Raw genomic sequence first — 24,095 nt, forward strand, 5'->3', positions numbered from 1 at the left:
GACGCACTTCCTCCAACAGGGCCACACCTTTGAATAGTGCTACTCTCTGGTGACCAAGCGTTCAAATCTATGAGCCTGAGGAGGCCCACGCTTATTCAAACTACCACATCCTTTCTACAGAAAACCCTGACTTCCGGGAAATCCGTTCTTTTGTGGAGACAAAGGCTGACAGCATCGTCAGGCAGAAGCCCATCGATCTATTGAGGTACAATCAGAAAGGCCTGACGCGCGTCTACCCCAAGGGACAGAGGGTCGACTCTTCAAACTACGACCCCTTCCGCCTGTGGCTGTGTGGCTCACAGATGGTGGCACTCAATTTCCAGACTGCAGGTAAGGACTGTGGTAGCCAGCCTGTCTGGTGGCGTTGTCACAGTCAGGATGTGGTGTTTCTGACTGGGCTGGGGCATCGAGGCTAAACTTGAATGCTGTTTAGTGCAAAGCCCTGGGGGCTGAGTAGACAGCAGGCTCTGTGATTATGAGCGACAGAAGTATTATCATTCTGGCTTAGGAAGGAAACATAATAGCTTACTTAGCTAGAAGTCTAGGAGTGCTTGCAGCCTCAGGCATGGCTGGATCCAGGCAACTGGTGGGTGCCTCACCCCTACCTCTTTGTGTGGCACTTTCCTTCTGAGGGCTTCATGCTCATTCTTTTTCTGGAAACTTACATAGTAGGGAAAACCCATGCATACAAACTTTATCTATCTATTTATTTTCGAGACAGGGTTTCTCAGTGTAGCCTTGGCTGTCCTGGACTCGCTTTGTAGACCAGGCTGGCCTCAAACTCAAAGAGATCCACTTGTCCTTTGCCTCCCGAGTGCTGAGATTAAAGGCGTGCACCACCAAGCCAGGCTTTAGACTTTGCACTTTGCATCCTTTGGATTCTCTTATAGCTACATGGATCCCACCAAAGAGAGCTGATATTTAACAACTGCCCCCTACGCAGCTCTAGGAATCTGTAGGTCAGGCCCCATTACTGTCCAGTACAGATGCATCACCCTTGTTCTTAGATGTGGGTGCACAGCTGTAGGGCAGACATCTCTTACTCCTGGGGTGTTTCCCAAGAAGCTTGTGTTTTGATACACCACCCTGGACCACTGAGCACCCGTCTCCTGGTCCCTCCTCTGGCCTGAGGGGATGCATGGGTACTCTCCTCTAGTGCCTCTTCACCTCTGTAGGTTTATGAAGCTCTTTCGCTCTTTGCCCGTCAGGTTTGAAAGCTGGCGGGAAGCTGTAGTTATAGTTTCTGGTCAAGGCATTGCTCTTTGAGTAATGTTAGCCCTTCCCCTCACCACCTCAAGAGGCCTGTGCATTAGTGTCCCAGAAAGGCTCTGAATATCCACATGTTATTTGAACTGAGATTGACTAAATTTTAAACCAAATTTATTATTATGTATGTGTGGGCATGTATGCCATGGCACACATGTGAAGGTCAGAAGACAGAGTGTGTATGTCATGGTACACATGAGGTGGTCAGAGCACAGGCCATGTATGCCATGGCACACATGTGAAGGTCAGAGGACAACTCTGTACTCTTTCCTTCCATCTTTATGTGATTCTGGGGACCGTACTCACGTCCTCAGGTTTGCAGTGCTGGCACCATTATCAGCTTGCTGAGTCACCTTACCTTTGAACTATGATGATTTACCTTGCAGTGTTTTCTGAGTGCCGGAGGGAGAATTTTGAGCCTACGTGTGCTAAGTAAGCAAGCATTCTACCCCAGATCTATATCCCTTTTTAGTGTTGGATCTAATTTTTAGGTTCTAATTTATTAAGGCGTACACCCCTGCCAGACATGATACAAGACTGTTTCCTGATGTGGGATTCTTTTTTAATGCTCCCTGTATTTCCTGGGAGCCAGATGTCTTTTGTGAAGTTTCCCTGAACCATCATAGGAAGGTCATGTAATTGGCAGCCGTGGTGCCTGGAGCTGGTGTTCCCTGGCTGCCCGATTCCAGCCCTCTGCTCTCCTTTCAGACAAGTACATGCAGATGAACCATGCGCTGTTCTCACTCAATGGGAGGACGGGCTACGTCCTGCAGCCTGAGAGCATGCGGTCTGAGAAGTATGACCCGATGCCACCAGAGTCCCAGCGGAAGATTCTGATGACCCTCACTGTCAAGGTAGAGTGGGCAGGCGGGCAGGTGGGCCTCGCTGGGCACTGTAGACACTCTTGTCTCTATTAAGCCAACACTACCTTGACAGCACTTCAGGATCATCCTGGGCTGAAAAAAAGTCTTGTCACGTCCTCTGGCCTAGAGTAGAGTTCATCTCCCTTTTGCCTTAGAGAGGCCAGGGCTTCCTTCTTCCCTCGTTTTTTTTTTTTTTTTTTTTTTTTTTTTTAGTTTTTCTTTTTTGAGACAGGGGTTCTCTGTGTAGCCTTGGCTGTCCTGGAATGAACTCTATAGACCAGGCTGGTCTCAAACTCAGAGATCTGCCTACCTCTGCCTCCTGAGTGCTGGGATTAAAGCTGTGCACCACCACTGCCTCACATGAGCTTTTTTTTTTTTTTTAATTATTATTATTCTTGTTACATCTTAATGTTTATCCCATCCCTTGTATCCTCCCATTCTTCCCTCCCTCCCATTTTCCCATTATTCCCCTCCCCTATGACTGTTCCTGAGGGGGATTACCTCCCCCTGTATATGCTCATAGGGTATCAAGTCTCTTGGCAACCTGCTGTCCTTCCTCTGAGTGCCACCAGGTCTCCCCCTGCAGGGGACATGGTCAAATGTGAGGCACCAGAGTATGTGAGAAAGTCATATCCCACTCTCCACTCAACTGTGGAGAATGTTCTGCCCTTTGGCTAGATCTGGGTAGGGGTTTAAAGTTTACCGCATGTATTGTCCTTGGCTGGTGCCTTAGTTTGAGCGGGACCCCTGGGCCCAAATCTGCCTATCATATTGTTCTACTTGTAGGTTTCTAGGATCCTCTGGATCCTTCTACTTTGCTATTCTCCCATTTAGAGTCCCAATATGATGTCCTCCCCTCTGTCCCAGTTTCCTGGTAAGTGAAGGCTTTCATGGGACATGCCCCTTGGGCTAGTATGCAGATATAAGTGAGTATATACCATTTGATTCTTTCTGCTTCTGGGTTAACTCACTCATTATGATCATTTCTAGCTCAATCCATTTATCCACAAATTTCGGGAATTCCTTGTTTTTAATAGCTGAGTAATATTCCATAGTGTATATGTACCACAGTTTCTTTATCCACTCTTCTACTGAGGGACACTTAGGCTGTTTCCATGTTCTGGCTATTATGAATTAGGCTGCTATGAACATGGTTGAGCAAATTTTCTTGTTGTGTGCTGGAGCATCTTCTGGGTATATTCCAAGGAGTGGAATAGCTGGGTCTTGAGGAAGCCCTATTCCCATTTTTCTGAGATAGCACCAGATAGATTTCCAAAGTGGCTGTACTAGTTTGCATTCCCACCAGCAATGAAGGAGTGTTCCTCTCTCCCCACATCCTCGACAGCATGTGGTGTCTCTTGAATTTTTGATCTTAGCCATTCTGATGGGTGTAAGATGGAATCTCTGAGTTGTTTTGATTTGCATTTCCCTGATGACTAAGGAGGTTGAGCATTTCTTTAAGTGTTTCTCAGCCATTTGATATTCCTCTGTTGAGAATTCTCTGTTTAGTTCCAAGCCCCATTTCTCAATTGGGTTATTCGGTTTGGTGGTGTTTAATTTCTTGAGTTCTTTATATATTTTGTATATTAGATCTTTGTCAGATGTAGGGTTGGTGAAGATCTTTTCCCAGTCTGTAGGCTGTCGCTTTGTTCTCTTGACAGTGTCTCCTGCCTTACAGAAGCTTCTCAGCCTCATGAGGTCCCATTTATTAATGGTTGACATTAAGGCTTGGGCCGTTGGTGTTCTGTTCAGGAAGTTGTCTCCTGTGCCAATATGTTCCAGGCTCTTCCCCACTGTGACTTAGTGTCTCTGGTTTTATGCTGAGGTCTTTAATCCACTTGGATTTGAGTTTTGTGCAAGGTGACAAATATGGGTCCAGTTGCATTTTTTTACACATAGACCTCCAGTTAGACCAGCACCATTTGTTGAAGATGCTATCCTTTTTCCATTGAATGGATTTGGCTTCTTTGTCAAAAATCAAGTGACCATATGTGTGTGGATTCATATCTGGGTCTTCGATTCGATTCCACTGATCAACCAGCCTGTTGCTGTGCCAGTACCATGCTGTTTTAATTACTATTGCTTTATAGTACAGTTTGAGATCAGGTATGGAGATTCCTCCAGAGCACCTTTTATTGTACAAAATTGTTTTAGCTATTCTGGGTTTTTTGCTTTTCCATATGAAGTTCAGAATTGAACTTTCAATGTCTTTAAAAAATTGCTTGGATTCTGTTAGAAAAGCTCACCTCTGTGTTGCTCGCCTTCTTCTCTGAGGTCTCACGTTCTCGTTTTTATTCTGTCTCTGGGTTTATCATTGAATTCATTTTCATTTTCAGATCTTGAACTGACTTTTTGATATCTTTCATCTGATTGTTTGTATATTCCTGCAATTTTTCCAGTTCCACTCTATGTGCTTCTTTTATGTCTCTCACCTGTTTGTCTGTGTCTTCCTGCATTTGATTATGAATTTTATTTGTTTCCTCCATTACCATCCTCATTACTAAGGATTTGAGGTCATTTTCTTGTATTTCCGTTGTATTTGAGTTCTCTGGGTTGTTTTCTTTGGGATAGCTGGAAACTGGAGACGCCATGTTGTTTTGGGGTTTTTTGCGTATGCTTTTTCGCTGTCCTTTAGACATCTTGCCGTCTTTGTTTTTATTGGGTAGCTTCCAGAGTTGGATGGAGGGAGTCTGATGATAGATTCACTTGTTTTCTCAACATTTCCCTAGGCTGGGAGCTCTAATGCTTCACTGGTGTGGGTGTTAGGAGGTTAGCCCTGTTGTTTTGGACTCTCACAGCCAGTGACTTTCAGCTCCCTTGTGTTGTGGGTCCTGCGATCGTTCTGGGTCTCTGAATGAGCGTTGGGTCAGGCCAAGGTATCCACAACCTTCTGTGTCCCCTGCCAAGTCCAGCCAGGAACACTGGGCCCGAACCTCAGGCCGAACTCAGCTAGATTCTCAGGGCCTGAACCGTCTGCCGAGCTCAGCTAGGGATTCTGGGCCCAAAATGCACACAGGGTCCAGCTCAGCTAGGGGCTTTTGGCCCAAACCATGTGCTGTGGTCAGTTATTGACTCAGGGCCCGAACTGTCCACCCAGCTCAGCCAGGAATTCTGGATTCAAACTGCACACTGTGTCCAACCAGAGTCTTAGAGCCGGTGGAGCTGAGAGCTCCGCCCAGCCTGCGTTACAGCAGAACTGTGGCTGCGCTGAGCCAGCGCCGGTGGTGGAACTGAGCACTCCACCCAGACTGCGTCACTGCAGGGGAGCTGCCGCTGAGCTGAGTTAGTGCCTTGGGCAGAATTGCTTGCTGGGCTGATCCAGAACCCGGGACTCTGGGGCCGAACTGTCCGCCAAGTCCAGTCTGGGTCCCAAGGCACCTAGCGACCCAATTCCTGCCCAGAGTCCCCTCTCCCGCAGCAACTCCCACCAGCCACCACACCAATCGCCTCCACTGGATGGCTATGAGCTGCAAACCTCAGCCACCGCCGCTGGTGCTGCTGGTGCCACCACTGCTGCTGCCTCTGCCACTGCTGCTCCGATCCGAGAAAATCCGCGCTCTTCCCGTGTGCAGGGGTACGCAGGTACTCTGCACCCTGGTCCTTCCGAACCGTGAAGCACTCCCGCTGCCGTGGTGTGGGGACCTCGGTGTTCCTGGCTCAGAAATCTGTGCAATTCCCTGAATTGTTCACTGGAGCCTCCAAACACGGTCCACACTGCTCGCCGCCACCTTGGATCCTCCCCGAGCTTTCTTAAATTCATCCAGTCCTGGGCATCTTAGGAAGATATGAGAGAGTTCCTAAGATCCAGGAAGTTAGGTGAGATGGGCTGGGATGTAGCTTAGTTTTGGGGGTGCTTGTCCAACGTGTATGAAACCCTTGGATCATCAGGGAGACCGAGGCAGGAGGATTACCATGAAGGTAAGGACAGCCTTTTCTACACAGCAAGTTTGAAGTCAGCCTAGGATAAATGAGACCTCATTTTAGAAAAGTAAAGAGTGAAGCCCTTACTAAAAATAAGAATCAGTTATAAATGGACTACCCTACTGTCCTCTGCCTGGGAAGTCCAGTGTCATGGTACCCGTCTACCTGGGCTAAGGTGAAACTCTCCTGCTGAATCACATGACCTGGAAACCCACTGCCACTCCCTATCATCAAACCGTAATGGTGGATTGGTTAGCATCCATGTCCCCAAGAGCAGTGGTGCCTTTTCTACTGAACACGGGTAGCTTTGAACGTGCGCAGTCTGACTCTAGAATCATGAAAAGTTAATGAAGCACCATGTGGGTCAAATCCTACCCTCCCAGGGAAGACCCACGGGAGCTCCAATCCTTGCCTTCTATGTCCTAGGTTCTTGGTGCACGCCACCTCCCCAAGCTAGGGCGGAGTATTGCCTGTCCCTTTGTGGAGGTGGAAATCTGTGGGGCCGAATATGACAGCAACAAGTTCAAGACCACGGTTGTGAGTAAGTCGTCAGCTCTTCCTGTGTGTGTGTGTGTGCCCGGGTGCCTGCAGAGGCCGGAGGTCCACATCAGGTGTCTTCATTTTAGTTGTTGGGACACTATCCCTTCGTGAACCTGGAGCTCCTCAGATCAGCCGGCCAGTGCGGACCAGTTTCTCCCCCTGGATGCTAGGGTCTGAATTCTGGTTGCCCTGCTCACAGCAGGTGCTTGACTGAAGCCCCTCCCCAGCCCTGTTGGCCCTTACTTTTAAAGGTTAAGGCAACAGTCTCCTAAGTGGGTTACTCTTCCTTGGTGATCTTATACTTTCACTGTTGCACATTTCTCTTTCCCGGCTTCAGCCTGTACTTGAGGAAACAGAGCCACCTGCCCATTAGATGTGCCCTGGGGACAATTCAGGCGCAGACCAGTTAAGCTGGCCTTTTTATAGCCTGGCAGGCTTGCTGTGGGGCTTGGCTTACAAGGCTGGTCCTCCATGGAGAACTCCAAACATGCTTCAGAGAAGCCTAGCCCACTGTCCTCTCCCAAGGGGTGTGGCTGACAGGTGCTCTGCCCACCTCTTTTCTTGGTACCCTACCCCTGAGTTCACTCTACACCCTGCACCCCATGCCTTCTCCTATCCCAGGAGGTGAGACAGATGAGACAGCAGCATGTTCCTCTGCTCATGAAGGCTGGCCTGCAGCAGGATTGCTTGCTGGGAACTAAATGACAAATGATAACCCTCCTGGGCTTCTTAGACATGGGCGTAGGTGCAGATTCATTTACAAGCTCGTGGAGGGGATTCGAAACTGAGGCTGCAGAGACCGGCTTACCCTGAGGAGGCAGGGCACAAGAATCGGTAACAAGTTCTGACCTCTTTCCAGATGACAATGGCCTCAGCCCTGTCTGGGCTCCAACTCAGGAGAAGGTGACTTTTGAAATTTATGACCCAAACCTCGCGTTCCTGCGCTTTGTCGTCTACGAGGAAGACATGTTCAGTGACCCCAACTTCCTGGCTCATGCCACATACCCCATTAAAGGCATCAAGTCAGGTAAGGAGAGTTTGCAAAGATGCTCTCAGGTTGGGGTGCTGGAACATACACACATCTTTCCTGGTCTAGAATTAAGGAACAACTCAGGTGGGCGTAAGTGCAGTGGTGAGGAGAAAGGGGAGAAAGGCCTGGTCCTTTCAAGTTCAGCACCTTCAAGCAAAACACCAGTGTTAGTCCATCCTCAACCCGGCGCCGTTTGATTTCAAATCAAGGTGCCTCTGGCCTTTTGTCTTCATTAACAGATGGAGAAGAATGTTCTTTTATAAGCCATGTGTGTTCCTGGCCAGCGTCCTAAGGATGAGGCCTTGAGCATCCACAGGGTTCAACTCCCCTAAGCATTCCAAAATTACTGTCTTATGCTAGATTTGGAGCTTGACTTACTTCTTAGGTTTCTTTTTATACTTGAACACAATGCAACCCCCACGCCCCCTCCTGCTATAAGAAGTCAGAGCAGGTCACATAAGAACCCATAGTCTCGGGCATCGTTCAGTCCTCATCAAGGAAGCTTCTTTTTCTTTTCACTGTGGGTGGTTATAAATGCAGACTGCGGAAGGCTTTTACTTCTAGACAGCACATTATATCACTTCCCTGCCCCAAAAGCTTAGAGATCATTGAGGAAGAGGGAGGAGAAAGATTGCCAAAGCTCCAGATGTCTGCAGTTACACACAGCTTAAGGACCAGTGCAAGATCAAGCCAGCCCAGATCACTGCACACACAGGTCAGGGAAGGGCACATGAAGTCTCTCCCACTCCTCGATTGAGGCGCTGTTAGCAATTGCTGGGAGAGAGAGTCACATCTTTTTTGGGGGGGGATTCAGCTCCTGAGAGGCTCCTCGGCTCCAGTAGATGGACCAGCACCTATGCAGTAAGTGCACTCAGTGGGTTAAAAAAAAAAAACAAAAAACAAAAAACAAACCACACGAAGTGGCAGCAGGGAGGGGGGATGGGGAAAGGGGAATGATCAGAGAACACTATGTACATTTATGAAATTCTAGAACAATAAAACATATGGAAAAAAACCAAACAAACCCTGCTGTATTGAATTTTTCCAGTGCAGCTAAGACAGTGTCTTCTCAGGCCTGGTGGTTCTCCAAAGGTGGCCATCCTTAGGTGGGATGGTTTCTTAGTACTGTCCTCCCTGGATTTCACAGGGGACCTAACATGCAGGTTGGCTACGTGGTGCTTTTCCTCCTTCCTTATCCACAGCACTGCTGACTCATGAGACGGACGTCACTGCTCCCTTGTGGCCCAGAGCAGCCATTTTTCCAGAGAAAGAAATTACTATCATTTTTTGTCATTTCTATCAAATGACTGTCTTTTGATGTCTGGAAGCCTGGGCTCTATGCAGCTCTGAATGGGGGTCTTGTGAACACTTGGAGCCTGCCACTTCTCTCATGAACTCACAGCTTCTCTAGCTGTTTCTCCCACTCCTTGCTGGCCACATTTCCAAGCAGCAAATGCCATAGGGGCCCCTGTTTGAAAAATGCTGATTTCTGGGTCCACCATGGGGTATTCCTGTTCAGCCCAGGGCAGAGCTCCAAAATCAACCTGTATCATGGCTAGCTCCCTGGGTAGTGCTGAGCAAAGGAGGCTGGTCTCCAGTTGCCCGTCTTACTGCTGAGGACCCAAGCACCAGAGTGAGAGCCTGGGGAAATATTTAAAGCTCCAGATTTCTATGTAGCAGTTTAGAAATAGCACTTGAGTATTGTCACGATAGTGACAACAACAAAAACCCGGATGAACAAGCACTACAGGCGACTTTAAAGCCAGCATTTGAGTTGCTGGACTCTGATGTGCTATGTGCTTTTTCAGGCTAGCCCAACAAACAGGGTCCAGAAATGCTGCTGCCTCCTCCTTGCAAGGAGAGTAGCCTTGGATGGCTCTTAGCAGTTCTGGTCTTGATGCTCTAAGAAGGCATTAAGGAAGCAGTGCCAGCTGGTTCCTGGACCATCTCATTCCTCCTCCCCTGACCCTATCATCCTTGAAAGACGAGGGAGGTGACCCTTGCATTCAGAGTTCAAAGCATCCCGCCTCTCCTTATTGGTAGGGAATCAGGTCTCCTAAGATGACTTAGCTTGGAGATTAGAAAAAAAATATGAAATTAAACAAGGAAACATAATAACGGGGCCACCACCCCGTTCTAACTGGGAGATAATCACAGCAGGGCACTCTCCTTGTCCTTGCAGGCTCCTGGCATATCTATATTCATGAGAGGCAGGAAATCAAATGAATAGTCCTTTTGTGCAGATGGCTTCCAGGGCCTTCTAAACTCGAAAATAAACTTTGCCCATTGTTAGAGTGGTTGCACTTAAGCTTTCAAACTGCCTGGGCCCAGCCCAAGAGGGAGATGGCACTTACTGCACTCAGCTACCTTAATTTCCTCTTCTTTAATCCTTACAGTAATCCTAGGAGGCTTTTCTTTTCTTTCTCTCTCTCTCTCTCTTTAAAAATCATTTTTACTTTTAAAATCTAAGCACATTGGTGTCCAGAGATGTGAGTTAACTCATTCAAGGTCACAATCTGGGACTTACCCCTTATTTTTCCCTCTCTGAAGACTGTCCTTGAGGGGCCTCTTATTTCGAGGGGTAAAGTCCCTCCAATATTGATTGACCTTTATTTTCACATGAAGAAGGGAGGTAAAGAAGCAAAATAAAAATAATATAATTTTCATGGTTGGAAAAAGTGAGAAATAGCTTGGCTTCCCAGAGTTGAGCACTAAGAAGAGTTGGGGAACAAGGGCAGAGCTTATGCCTCCTAGCTCAAGAGGTGCACACTGTCAGTCAGGCCAGTCCTGTGACTGGAGTCCACCCCAGAACAGCTTGACATCCTATTTACTCTCCCAGTTCCATTAACACTAAACTGTCCCCAGGTCAGCCCATGAGATGCACAGACTTTTGTGTCTTAACAGGGTTCACAAGGAGTTAGAGCTCTAGAATCTGCAGCTGCACCTCCATCCTAACAGGAGTCAGTCACAAACTCCAAAAAAACTGGACCAATATTTTAAGCAAGACTACAGACATTCTCTGATTATCAACCTAGACAGAAGCCCGAACAGCCAACAAACCAAGCACCATCTAAAATCTTATCACCCAACAGGTAGAAATAGGTCAGACAATTGCAGCACAACAGTATTTTAACAAACTCCGAATGTCCCCCAAATGCTACGGGGTGGGGGTGGGAGTGTGGATTGAGAATTTTATACCCATACCAACTATCACACATCTATAAATTCAAAGGACAGATCCATTTAAAATGTACAATTAGGAATTCTATGTCATGTGAGCACAGGAGAACAAAGTCAGCTAACTAAGACATTCACAAGGAAGCTCAGCTTAAAAAAAAAAAGACAGGGAATTGAGAAATTTAATATGCTTGAGCTGGGCTTGGTGGTGCACGTCTTTAATCCCAGCATTTGGGAAGCAGAGGCAGGTGGATCTTTGAGTTCAAGGCCAGCCTGGTCTACACAGTGAGTTCCAGGACAGCCAGGGTTGTTATATAGAGAAACTTTGTCTTGAAAAATCAAACAACAACAAAATAATACTTTAACACTTCCTGCTTGTGAATTATCTTTTAATCAAAGACAGAACTGAGTCCTGGTTAGTGAGATGTATGTTGACCTATTGGTGTGTTCATCTCACTTAGAGTTACAAAGAAGATGGATATGATGAAATATAGTAAAGGGGGCTAGAAAGGTGGCTCAGTAAGGGTGTTTGCTACCAAGTCTGAGGACCTGAATTCAACCTCTGGAACCCACATGATGAAGGAGAGAAATTACTCCTACAGATTGTCCTCTGACCTCCATATCTATACTACGGCATGTACTTGCCCTCCCTCAATAAACCAATAAAAACACACAGTAAAGGATTCACAATAGCATATAGGTCATGGTTATGTAATTGTTCCACACCATGATCTTTTAGTTTTGAAAAAACTTATATTGTAAAATATATCAGAAAAATATATCCAAGCCTTTCTTTGTGGGAGAACGGCTGTAAAACAGGGCACAGGGCACCTTGTTTTCAAGACCCGCTCCTAGCCACAGACAGTTGTTACTCTATGGCTCAATAAAATTTTTCTTGCTTGCTCTAAAGAAAGTCAACAGGATGCAAATGCTCTATACATTTTTAAAAAATCCAAAATAGGGAGAAAAAAGGGTGGGAAGACTCAAGGTTGGGTGGCCATGCCATTTTCCTTATCATAAGAAGCATCAGCCAAGGAGAGATTCAATAGGTATTGTTTAAAGAGGCTGGAGAGATAGCTTAGCAGGGAAAGGTGCTTGCTGCCAAGCCCAACATCCTGGGTTCAATCCCCAGGATACACGTGGTGGAAGGAGAGAAATTGTTCTCCACACACTGTCCTCACCCCTGCACACATACACACAAATGTCAATTTTTAAAAAGATAATGAGATAAAAAGATAATGGATAGTGTACACACCCTTAGAGAAATGAGCTAACATATGGATGGAGGAGGGTGTAAGGAAACGGGCATCTCTAACCTGTGCATTGCTTATCCTGGACACTCAACAGATACCATATAAATGAAAAGTTCTCAGGACAAAGAGTAATCAGAATGGATGACTAAGATGAGAGGTTAAATGTAAACTATGGGAGACTATTCATTGAAATTGTGCTTTTATCTTAAAAAAAAAAAAAAAACTATGGTAAGAATTTAAGTAAATAAACATTATGCACTGAAATCAAACAGACCCTTAAGTCTCTATAGATCAGCGAGCTTTTACATAGTTAGAATAGCCATTATGAAGAGGTAGAGTTTCTCACTGGATTTTACACTTTCACTATCACTAGAAAAACCATTAGCTTTAGATTGTCTTTCATTGCTCGTGTCTATTAGCTCAGTCAGTCCTTGTTTATTACCCAATATTTAGCTTTTCTTGTTCTCTTTTCTACATGTTATACTGTACCCCACATGTATATTTGTTTACATGTGTATGTGTACTATTAGCTAGGGGTCTGTGCTTTTTAAAAGAAACAAACATCTGCTTGGAGAAGAAAGGCCATTTCGCAGCGGTGTGCTGTAGGCTAGGGAGCAAGCAGTGTATGTTTTCTGTGGATTTTTTTTACACAAGACAACCAGCTGTTGAGATGGACTGCTACAAATTCTATTCAATGGGGCTGGGGGCGGGCCTGACTCCAGTTCACCTTGGGTCAATACGAAATAAAAAGACACATTTCAAGGCCTGCCACTTGTGGGTCCTGATTGTAAACAGGAAATGGGTTCCAGAAAGGGTGATCAATACAGTTATAGACTGCCAAGGGATCGCAAGCTAGAAAGCCATTGAGGATGAAGCGCACTCCTTAGTCCCACGCTTTGCAAACGCCCGAGAGGAGGCAGAGGGTTGAGTCATTGTTCTCTTTTTCCAAAGATGTATTTATTATGTATACAGTACTCTGTCTGCATATGACACCTACACGCCACAAGAGGGCACCAGATCTCACTGGTTGGGAGCCATCATGTGGTTGCTGGGAATTGAACTCAGTACCTTTGGAAGAACACACAGTGCTCCTAACCTCTAAGCCATCTCTCTAGCCCCGTTATTCTAAGTCTTGACTCTACAAGTATTTAAGGAATTAAAACCACAGTAGCATCACTTACTCTGATTTTACCGAGGGGTAGTCTGTAGATATTTACTTCCTTTAAAATTCCACTTATTAATTGTATGTTTTTAAGTACATGTGTGGGAGTTGTTTCTTTCCTTCTCATGTAGGAGCCAGGTGTCAGGCATGGCAGCAGGTCCCTTTATCCACTGAGCCATCGTGTCCTGGTTTGGATTTCTTCTGAGCCAATTATTTCAAGATGGCAGATACTTTTAACTTTACTAATAACCCTATGAGGGTTTGTCAAGTCTCTCTCTATGAATTTAGGATGGAACTTGGGCATGTGGATAGTAGGCCCCAGCATGGCACACTGACTTTTCTGCCCTCTGGGTGGGCATACCACCTCCAGGTTCTCACAAGAAAGGTAAAGAGCTGATGTTAATGACCTACCATCGGCTCTTCTCATCTTTTCTGCTGCAGGATTTCGATCGGTTCCTCTGAAGAATGGATACAGTGAAGACATCGAGCTGGCTTCCCTCCTGGTTTTCTGTGAGATGCGGCCAGTCCTGGTGAGTGCAGGACACTGACAAGTTGGCCAGGGTAGGAATATCATAGAAATGCTCTGAACTAATAAGCTGAAACCCTCCCAGGACAGCTAGGGTTCTGGGATTTGTTTTGTTTTGCCTCAGTATCCTTTCTCAAAAAGTGCTGTAGGATTCTGAGCAGACAATAGTCTGCATGGGGGAGGTCCTTGGAAGACGTCCCTCATGGTTACTTGTCACCAGCAGCCTATGCAGCTGATGCTTTTCCAGACAAGCTTATCCATTCTGAATCTGTTTCCTACCTGTTGGCCTTGGGTCATTGCTTCAGTGAAGTCTTCCCGGTCTGTGTGGGGGAAAGATGGACCCCTGGCTCCCCTGGAGTGGTGACTCTATAACTGTCTGAATTAGAGGGACCTTCATTCTATTCCTTCTGTTTGCCAGTGTCTTGAAGGGTCCTAGTTTCTCCTTTGACTAACCAGCTTGGCTTACATGTTGTAGTCACTTTTATCACCATGACCAAGTCTTGACAAGAAGCACCTTAAGGGAGGAGAGTTTGTTTGGCTCGCAGTTTGAGGTGATACAGTCCACTGTGGTGGGGAAAGCATGGCGGCTCTATGGTTGGGGGAATTAGGGCAGCTGTTGGCTCAGGAATCAGGAAATCAGAACTAGGCTAAAAACTTCAAGGTGTACCATCAGTGACTCTTTTCCTCCACAGCTTCCCCACCACCAGCTGGGGACCCCATATTTAAACACATGAGTCTCTGTGGGTCATTTTGCATTCAAATCATAACACGTCGATGTGGCAGGAAGAACTTGGCTTTACTGAACTAACTCGATACTAAAGAACACCATAGGTTTGCACCTGGCATCGGCTGATGCCCAGACAGTGAGACTTTGTTTCATTTTTCTTTTATCGAAAATAGATTTAAAAAAAAAAAATCTATTCTGATCCGTTTTCCTTCCCCCAATCCCTCTGAGATCCCCCCACCTGCCCTCCCATCAGAATTCACACCCCTTCTATCTCTTGTTAGAATACAGACATCTAAAGAATAATAAACCAAACCAAAATAAAATAAAAACAGAAACAGGACAAAACAAAGAAACTAAAGAAAAGAGACAAAGACAAAGCACATGATACATATGTAGAGGCAGAGACACACGTGTCTTATGTTTGAGATGCACAAGAATCCCCTAAAAACACAAAACTGGAAGGTATGTGCACACAGACACATATATGCGCAAAGGAACTTCTGTAAGGTTAAAAAAATGCCTTGTCAAAATCATATGAGACAAAGGACTTTCAGAGACATCGTTGATTTTGTGTTGACCGCGGGACATGGGTCTTCCCTTCGAGAGTGGTTTGTATCTCTAGGACTACTCTATTGAAGAGAACTGTTCGTTCATTTATGAGAGACTATCAATTGGAGATAGCTGCTGTCACCTTATCTGGTGCAGATCCAGGCCGGCCCTGTGCATGCTGCCACGGTTTCTGTGAGTGAATATGTGCATTGATCTTGTTGTGTTTATAAGATCTTGTTTCCTTGGTGTCCTCTAGCCTAACTGGCTCTTACAGTCTTTCTACCTCCTCTTCTACAGGGTTCCCTGACCCTGAAGGGAGGGATTTGGGGAAGACATTCCATTTAGGACTGAGTGTTCCAAGGTCTCTTACCTTCTGCACATTATCCAGCTATGGTTGTGATTTGTTCTCATCTGCTAGAGGAGGAGGATTCTTTGATGATGGCTGAGCAAAAGCTGATGTATGAATACAGTAGAATGTCCCCGGGAGGCATTTTATGGCTACGTTCCTTTAGAAGAACCACATATGGCAGTATTGGGTTTCCCCTAGGTCTCTGGTCTCCAGTTCTTAGTCACCTAAGCAGTGTTGGAGATGGCTTCATCTCATGGAGTGGGCCTTAACTCGAATCAGATATTGGTTGGTTACGCCCACAAGCTTTGTACCACTATTGCCCTAGTGCATCTTGCAGGTTGATCATCATGGTAGGTTGAAGACTTTGTATCTGGGTTGGTGTTCACCCTTCTCCTTTGGTATCAATTCAGAGTACCTTCAAGTATCATGAATATTAGTCCATAGGAGTCAGATTCACTTCTACACTCATGTTCAGTGAGTTGTGGAGAGCAACTAATAGCCTTGACGATTGCCTGAGTTGTTTTCAGGTTCCCATGGGGTTCCCTTGGCCAACACCTTGATTAGATGTAATCCATTCTTGGTGCTGGAAGCTTTATTTAGTGATGACAGAAGTGCAGATAGGCCTCCATCTTTCCTGCTATTTGGCAATTTCACTTAGATTGACTTCTGAAATGCACATATTTTAGGAAGTTTCTACTTTGTTTACTATATAACCCCTTACCTGGCCCTTAGTTTCAGCTATCCTTTTCCATATCCCCTCTGTCACCTCCTCCTTCCCTCCCCATCTCCATCTGATCCTCCGGCTCCTGCCCCCAGTGACTTTCTATTCTATTTCCCCTTCCTAGGGAGATGCTATACTCCCCCCATTCCCTTACTCTGTATGTAACCTCTGTGCCTATACAGACTATAACTTGCTTATCAAAGACTTAATAGCTAACAGCCACATATAATGCATACCATATTTGTCTTTCTGCATCTAGGATGATTTTTTTTCTAGCTCCACCCGTTTGCCTGCCATTTCCACAATTTCATTTTTAAATAGCTGATTACTATTCCATTGTGTAAATGTACTATTTTTTTAAATCCATTGATGGACATTTAGGCTGTTTTCAATTTCTGTCTATTATGAAGCAAAAATGAACATGATTGAACAAGTGCTGTTTTCACAATGCCTGGCATGTAGATAATTCATTTTTTCCATGATCTTTCATTGTGTCAAAAAAAAAGAAAGCTCGCCATAAGCCAGGGAATGCTATAGTACCCACACTTCCTGTTGGGAAACCTAAAGAAATGGTGGCCATGGGTCCTAGTGTGCTGATGTATTATTGATCTTGCTACTGGATCCTCATTTTGTTTTCTAGTTGGGAACTGTTAGTGTGTGATGTTCTTTTGGATGTAAGAACTAACATTGTGGAAGCTACTTGATTGTCAATTACTGATATAGCTGAGAGCTTTCAAATGGGGCAGGAGAGGCAGGACTGGAGGATGCCTTTAATAGCCATCCATCATGGTAGTTCAGGAAGTGGAAATTGCTGGAAATATAGCCAGGCATGATGGCACATGCAGTTAACCCCAGCACTCAGCACACAGAGGCAGGCCTGTGAGTTAAAGGCCACTCTGGTCTACATAATGACTTCCAGACCAGTTAGGGCTAAACAGAGAGATTTGTCTCAATGAATGAATGAATGAATGAATGAATGAATGAATGCATCTACCTTGAACTTGACTCCTAGGCGAGGATTCTTAGCTTCCTAGTATGGTAGTTTTTTAAGTATTCATAAAACATCAGGATGAAAGAAGACATAAAAATAGGGAAAGCAAGGCAGGGAGCAGAGAGAGAGAGAGAGAGAGAGAGAGAGAGAGAGAGAGAGAAGTTGGCTAATGACCCAGTTGGCTAAGGGCACCACCACTCTCTAATATAAGACAGTCTCAGAAGGAGGACATTCTATCTGAAGGGGAGAGATAATAGTTTCTATCTTGAAAAGAATGTTAAACTAAAAAATAATTTTCACTTGAACCTTAAGTGAGGCCCCTCTCCAGCCAATTCCGTGTTCTTTCTGTGGCAGAAAGGCCCAAGCACAAGCATTTTTCTAAGTTCCTTCCTGTACTATGGTTGAGTGAGGAAAGTGCTTAAAGCGTCATGGGTCTTAAAGCTTTCCTATTCAGAATGAATTGTGTACAAGCCAAGTTATCATACATAAGACCAGGATGCTTAACGAATCCATTAAATTTTTTTTTTGGTATCACTGTGTATCAAAGCCTCCATGGAGCCTGGGAGATGTGTCACCTATTAAAGTGCCCAAAGGCGTGAGGACCTGAGTTCTGATCCTTGACACATAAAAGCAAGGCATAGCAGTGCTCATCTCTAATGCCGGGGCACAGGGTGGAGAAAAGAGGACGACTGGAGTGTGCTGGCCAGGCTAGCCAATCAGTGAAATCCAGGTCTGTGAGAGACTCTGTCTCAAACTGAGTTCATTTGCTTTCTTCATTTCCTAGGTGTGTGTATTAATTCAGACCAGTCGGAACATATGCACATACACGTATGCATGTGTGCACGCACCACACATGCATGTGCACAACACCCCCACTCCCCCAACTTTGGAACTGTTCAGATTTGGCATCAGGATATTCTTTGGAGGTTGCTCAGTAGCATCCGTGCCTTTTGTCCACTAGGTGCCAGCAGCACCTACGTCCTACAGCAGCACAAACTCTCTCCAGGCATTGTCGCAGGTCCCTCAGGTGGCATATCCTTCTTTGAGACCCACTGCTTGAAAATGAGATCCTAAGTACCTTTCTATATTAGATTCTGCCATTAAATAGATTGGCCGTAAACCCAGTACTCCTCCAAGTCAGACATTTAGATGGAACCTATTTACCCCTCAGGCTCTCAGGCCTGTCTCCGTGTGGGTTTCCCTTTCACTTATGTCTGAATTATTCGCTTAGGCTCCATTTCCAGGTATGGATTGAGTAGGACCGGATAATTTAGCAGGGTGGGAGAGCTGCAAACCTAAGCCTTGAAAACAAGGGGAGCGAGGAGGCTTAGCTGCGTCAGCCTCCCCGCCCCACAGACCACTGCAGGTGTGGGCTTCTTCCCTCTGTTGCCTCTCTGCACCCATCAAGCCCAGCTGCAGGCAGTTCATGGAACGACAGGCAGCAAACATGGCTGCAGAAGGCGGTTGGGTAGCACTCTGCAAAGCTGTCATAAACACCCTTGAACCGTCATAAATAAATTATTAGGAAAGGCTGACGGCAGAGGAAACGAGTCTGTTTGAAAGAAAACTGTGCTCAGCTAGCCTTGGCTTCCTCGATGAGGGATGCCTGGTGTGTTTGGGGACCTCGCTGTTGTTGAGTGCAGGGGATTAGGGGTGGGAAGGAGATTCTGAATGGAAAGTCCCCTCTTACAGGTCTGCTCTTTATAAGAGGGGCCTTGTGAGTGTGTGCAAATTTCATCTCAGCGGCTGGCTCCTGAGCCTTTATTTAATTGTACATCTGTCACCTGGTTCGGTACCACTCCCAGCTGCCAGTTGGCATTTCTGTCCGTGCTGGGATAAAGGCCTCTCTCAGAGGCTGCGCAGGCCAACGTGCAGCGGGCTAGGCTTCCTCCTGGATGTCCAGGGGTCCAGCCTTGCTCGATTTGTCACTGTAACCTCTAGACGTGAGGGCCAGGATTGGACTGATCCATCAAGAGCCCTGAAGGAATTTTCTTATGAGGTATGTGTTGAAATAAACCATAAAGCCTCAGAAATTTGTCAATAAATAATCTCAATCTCTTCTGAGGTGGCCATTTACATATGTCACAGTTACTTTACCCAGCCTCAGTCCCTTACCGCGTTTGCCAAATACATGTTTTTTAAGGAGTGTTTTAGCACTGTTTATTACCGGCTATATTTAATTTGGGGAGCAGGGTGAAAAATGAGGGAGGTAAAAAACCACCAAAAACAATAAAACAAGACCACAAACAGCCTGTTAGTAGCTTGTCTCCTTTGCTGTCTTTTTTTTTTTTCCCACACGTGATATTCCATGTGCCCTATCCCGCCTCTGCAGATGGCTTCAAGCAGCTCTTGTCTGGGGTGTGCTTTTTCAAAGCCCTCAATGCTTTGTTTCATCTGCGGGTCCCTCAGTCACTTAGCCCTCCCTACTGCTCCCTACTTTAGTTGGTGGCAGGGCTTTTTTTTTTCTTTGTTGACTTTGTAAACAGTAAAGGTCTTTGCATAACTTTTTTTTTTTTTTTGATTAAAAATATTCCCTGTGGCTAGATACTTGGCAGAGGAATAAGAGAAAGAACAAAAGGCATGGCCTTTACTTTAGGGCCGCGGTTCTCAACCTGTAGGGCGTGACCCCTTTTGGAGTCAAATGACCGTTTCACAGGAGCTGCATATCAGATATTCTGCATATCGGATATTTGTGTTATGATTCATAGCAGTAGCAAAATTATAGTTATGAAATAGCGATAAAAGCAATTCTTTGGTTGGGAGGGTCAGCACAACACGAGGAGGTGTATTAAAGGGTCGTGGCGTTGGGAAGGCTGAGAGCCATTGATTTAGGGGAAATGTCTTCTGAAAGTCAGGGGTGGGTTTTAGGTCAGCATGTTAGAGCCAGGCCTGACACTTAGTGGAAGGGGTCTTTGCCCAGGTGACCTGCTTTTGGAAAATGCTGGACAGAACAGAGTGTGGACGCTTACACACACCCTCACAGGTACCTGGCAGGGATAGCTGAGAAAAAAAAGTCTTCCCTAGTAGCCTGATTTGGGTTGGACCGTGCTTTGCTCTGGGCTGGTAGGAGCAAGGGACAAGAGGCAGTGAGGTCCAAGGAAAGGTCAACTTGGTGGCTTTCCAGCCCAGTGGAAGTATGTGTTCTTTGGAGAAAAGCTATGATTCATTGGTGGCTTTGAAAATCACGGAAGAACAGAGAAATAAAACTGCTTAGAGCCACCTGTGTGGCAGGGCATATGTATAAATCCAGAGTGCCAAGCACCAAGCAAGTCTGGAAGCTTTTGAGCTTGGGAATCATTTTCTTCCACTGGGGAGTGAGGGACCTGAAGACAGAGTGAGATCCTCCTCGGGCCTTACCAGCTAGAGTTGGGCCATGTCGGCTCCAGAGAGAGAGTCTGCTGTGCTTGCCTCCCCAGATCCAATAACGTGGCACACATACTCATCAGATAAAGCCCCATGCTGCAATGAAAGAAAGTGGCATGCACACCAAGAGGAAGAAAGGCCACTGTGCAGCTGGAGTGGACAGTGGGCAGTAGGGCTACAGGATGGAATTCACAGGTTCTCTGGGAGCTACCTAGTGGAGCCCTGGGAGAGGATGCTGAAACTGGAAACAAGAGGGGACTCTGACCACTTCTATAATGAAAATGTCTGTGGGTTTGAGGCTAGCCTGCTCTACAGAGCTAGTTCCAGGACAGCCGGGGCTATACAAGAAACCCTGTCTCAAAATGAAACAAAAGAAAGAAAATTTCAATTTAAAGGAAGAGACCGATTTTTAAGACAGAGTGCCGAATTACTTCAGAATCCAGAACACCACCGTTAGACTTAGAAACCGTTAGGAAGTGACAGGCTTGGGCCATTTATCAGGCAGTTAGCAGAGGGAAAATCTCTCTAGATTCACTTGATTTAGTGGGATGAACAGAAAATGGCTGACACAGCCAAATGAATTTTATTAAACTCGGAGGATAAAGAACCAGTTGTCTAAACACACTAGCATATGTATAAGGTGAAGTCTAGTACGGGCCCTGCCCTTATTAGCACCAAAACTGAACAACTGAACATGCCACCTGCAGACTAACACAAGGGGTGAATGCAGTGTGCAGTCACGCACCTCTCAGGACAGTAACAATGCGTGTGGGGCTAGGAAGATGGCTCCATTGGGAAAGTGCCTGAGTTTGGATCCCAGTACCCATGTAAAAGCCAGGCTACATGGGACACATCTGTAACCCCACTGTCTTCTGGGAAAAGAGAGAGGACAGGCAGATCCTTGGAGCTCATTGGCCAGATAGACTGACTTATTAAGCTCTAGGGTTTTTTTGTTTGTTTGTTTTTTGTTTTTTTCAAGACAGGGTCTCTCTATGTAAGCCATGGCTGTCCTGGACTTGCATTGTAGACCACGCTGGCCTCGAACACACAGAGATCTGCCTGCCTCTGGCTCCCAAGTGCAGGCATGCATCACCACGCCCGGCACAAGCTCCAGGTTTTGTGAGAAACCTGGTCTCAAAAAAATAAGGTGGCCATGCATGGTGGCACATACTGTTAGTCTTAGCACTGGGCAGGAAGAGGCGGGTAGATGTGTGAGTTTGAGACCCAGCTTTGTCTACATAGCGAGTTCCAAGCCAGTCAGGGCTACACAGTGAGACCCTGACTCAGTCATAGATGAAGAAGTGAAGATGGAGGAAGACACCTGACATGGACCTTCGGCTTCTGTGCACACACTCACAGATGCATTTCTGGGTTTACAAGAACTTTACCTAAAGCAAACCCCTAGGGAGTCCCCCCCCAAATATAAATGACACATCTAGATGGCATGAGCCCTGTGAGGGCAACAAGGAGGAAATAACCACGAGAAACTTCAAAAACCATGGGAGTCAATGAAGGGAGGAGTCAGGCCAGGAATTAGAAAGTATGGCGACCTCAACCACATGGATTAAGACTTCCCATTCGCTGGGCAACTGGGCTGGACCCTCATTAGGGAACGGATCCAACAGTACAGGGTATTCAGGGAGCCTAAGACCAAACCACAGAAGGCAGAATTTAGACCACTAGAAATGGATGGAAGAGTACTGGGGGAAACGGCGATGTAAAACTAAAGTACTAAAGATAGCCAGGGGAGTGGTACATGTCTGTAGTCCCAGCTATGCAGCAGGCTGAGGGCAGGGTTGCCAGAGCCTCTCAGTTCGAACCAAGCTTGAGCCACACATCGAGACTCTGAGAAACAAAGTATTATAAAGCATCAAGAGGGATGACATGTAGTCATCAAAAAAAAAAAAAAAATGCTTAGTTTCCAAAGGACACGACAGTGGGGAGTTTGTGTAGTAAAAAGCTTCAAATTTAGGGTAAAGGCAGTTCCTTTGAGATTGTTGAGACACTCAGAGGGTAAAGATGTTCATTTCAAAGCCCAATGATGTGGGCTCAACCCCCGGGACACACAGGGTGGAAAGAGAGAACGTACTCTGCTAAATCGTTCTCTGACCCCCATGCTTGCACGATGGCACATCTCCTGCCCCCATGTAAATAAATGTAAAAATGCAGTAATATGTTTCGCAGTTGGGGTGAGTCAGTGCAGACAAAAACAAGCCCAGAAAAACTGGACTTTAGAAACAAACCTTTGCATTCTGCAAGGGAATAAAAATCTCAACGTCATTGTCTTGGGAACTTTATGAACTTGATTGTGTTCTGGGTCAGAAAGAAAACCTGCTTGTACCTTTAAACACCATGGCCTCCCTGAGTCATTATTTGCCTATGGCACCAGAACGTTGGACAGGCGCTGGGACTGCTTGGTATTTGAAGATAACAACTCTCGGGGCTGTAGAGTTGCTCAGCAGTTAAGAGCGCTGGCTGCTCACAGAGGACCTGGCTTTTTTTTTTTTTTCCAAGACAGGATTCCTCTGTGTAGCCTTGAGTGTCCTGGACTCTATTTGCAGACCAGGCTGGCCTCGAACTCACAGAGATCTGCCTGGCTCTGCGTCCCGAGTGCTGGGATTAACGGCATGCACCACTTTGTTCCCCTAGCACACACGGGACAGCTCACAACTGCCTGAAACTCCAGTTCCAGGGGCTCCAAGATCCTCTCCTGAGTTCCATGGGCACCAGATGGCACAGGATGCACAGACATGCACAATAAAAATAAACCCCCAAAGAGAACACCCCAGATAAGAAGCCAAAATGACTTTAAAATTACTAATATATGCCACACCTGTGCAGGCAAGCCTTACTTTCTCATACTTTGTATATGTTGAGAATTTTGAAAACTGAGGGTTTGGGGCAACCTTGCCTAGAGCCCTCCGTACAGCCTTTACCTGGCAGCTCACAGTAGCTTTGTGTGGCCTTATTCTGCCTGAATGCACTTCAGTGTTCCAGCGTGTGGAGGGTTATTACAGCCACCGTGGAGATCTGTGATCTTATGGCTGTGACGGTTGGGGCTCCCGTGTGAGACACTGAACTGACAAATGTGTCTGTTCTGGCCGCTCTATGGACTGGTCAGTACCCGCTCTCTGCGTCTCCTCTAGCCACCCTGTCCGACACACAATTACGAGCACCAGTTAATAAAATGTCCCAGTGACAGGAAGACTCACACATCTGTCCCTTTAAATCAAAGCAAATAAGGGCTTAGCTCAGTGAAGAAGGCTTGTTGAGAATGGAGACAGAGCACAAGTCAGGCCTCTGCACATCAGCTGACCTGTGAACGCCAGGGAAAGGCTCTTGGGGTGGGGGGGGGGGAGGGAAGAAGAGGAGGGAAGCTACTCTCATAAGCACAGGCGATGAGATACCTTATTTCAATATGGAGAAAGTGCCAGTGGTCTGAAGATAAAGGAGACCAAGGCAGCCTCAGCATTCACTTAAGCAAAGGCCTGAGTCTCCACAGTTCTATGAGGAAAAAAAAAAAAAAAAAAAAAAAAAAAAAAAAAAAAAAAAGAAAGAACTGAGTCAGCAGGGAGGCTCCTAGCCTTTAAGGAAGGCAGCATCTCCAGAGCTTCTCAGTGGGAGATGAAGAGAGGGTGCTGATGCGGAGGTTGCCCT

The 24,095-nt window shown here is 46.1% G+C and overlaps 1 protein-coding gene across 1 annotated transcript in view; it reads left to right on the forward strand.

Annotated features, from left to right (window-relative positions):
• Plcg2 (phospholipase C gamma 2) overlaps nt 1–24,095 on the forward strand; it is a 123,995-nt gene that overhangs the window by 96,712 nt on the left and 3,188 nt on the right. Inside the window, exons 26-30 of the mRNA XM_051168601.1 lie at nt 121–330; nt 1,975–2,120; nt 6,477–6,591; nt 7,450–7,617; nt 13,654–13,742. Of these exons, the coding sequence (XP_051024558.1) occupies nt 121–330; nt 1,975–2,120; nt 6,477–6,591; nt 7,450–7,617; nt 13,654–13,742 (728 nt within the window). The remainder of the gene's footprint in view (nt 1–120; nt 331–1,974; nt 2,121–6,476; nt 6,592–7,449; nt 7,618–13,653; nt 13,743–24,095) is intronic.

The sequence above is a fragment of the Acomys russatus genome, chromosome 26 (assembly GCF_903995435.1).
Source record: "Acomys russatus chromosome 26, mAcoRus1.1, whole genome shotgun sequence".
NCBI classification, from domain to species: domain Eukaryota; kingdom Metazoa; phylum Chordata; class Mammalia; order Rodentia; family Muridae; genus Acomys; species Acomys russatus.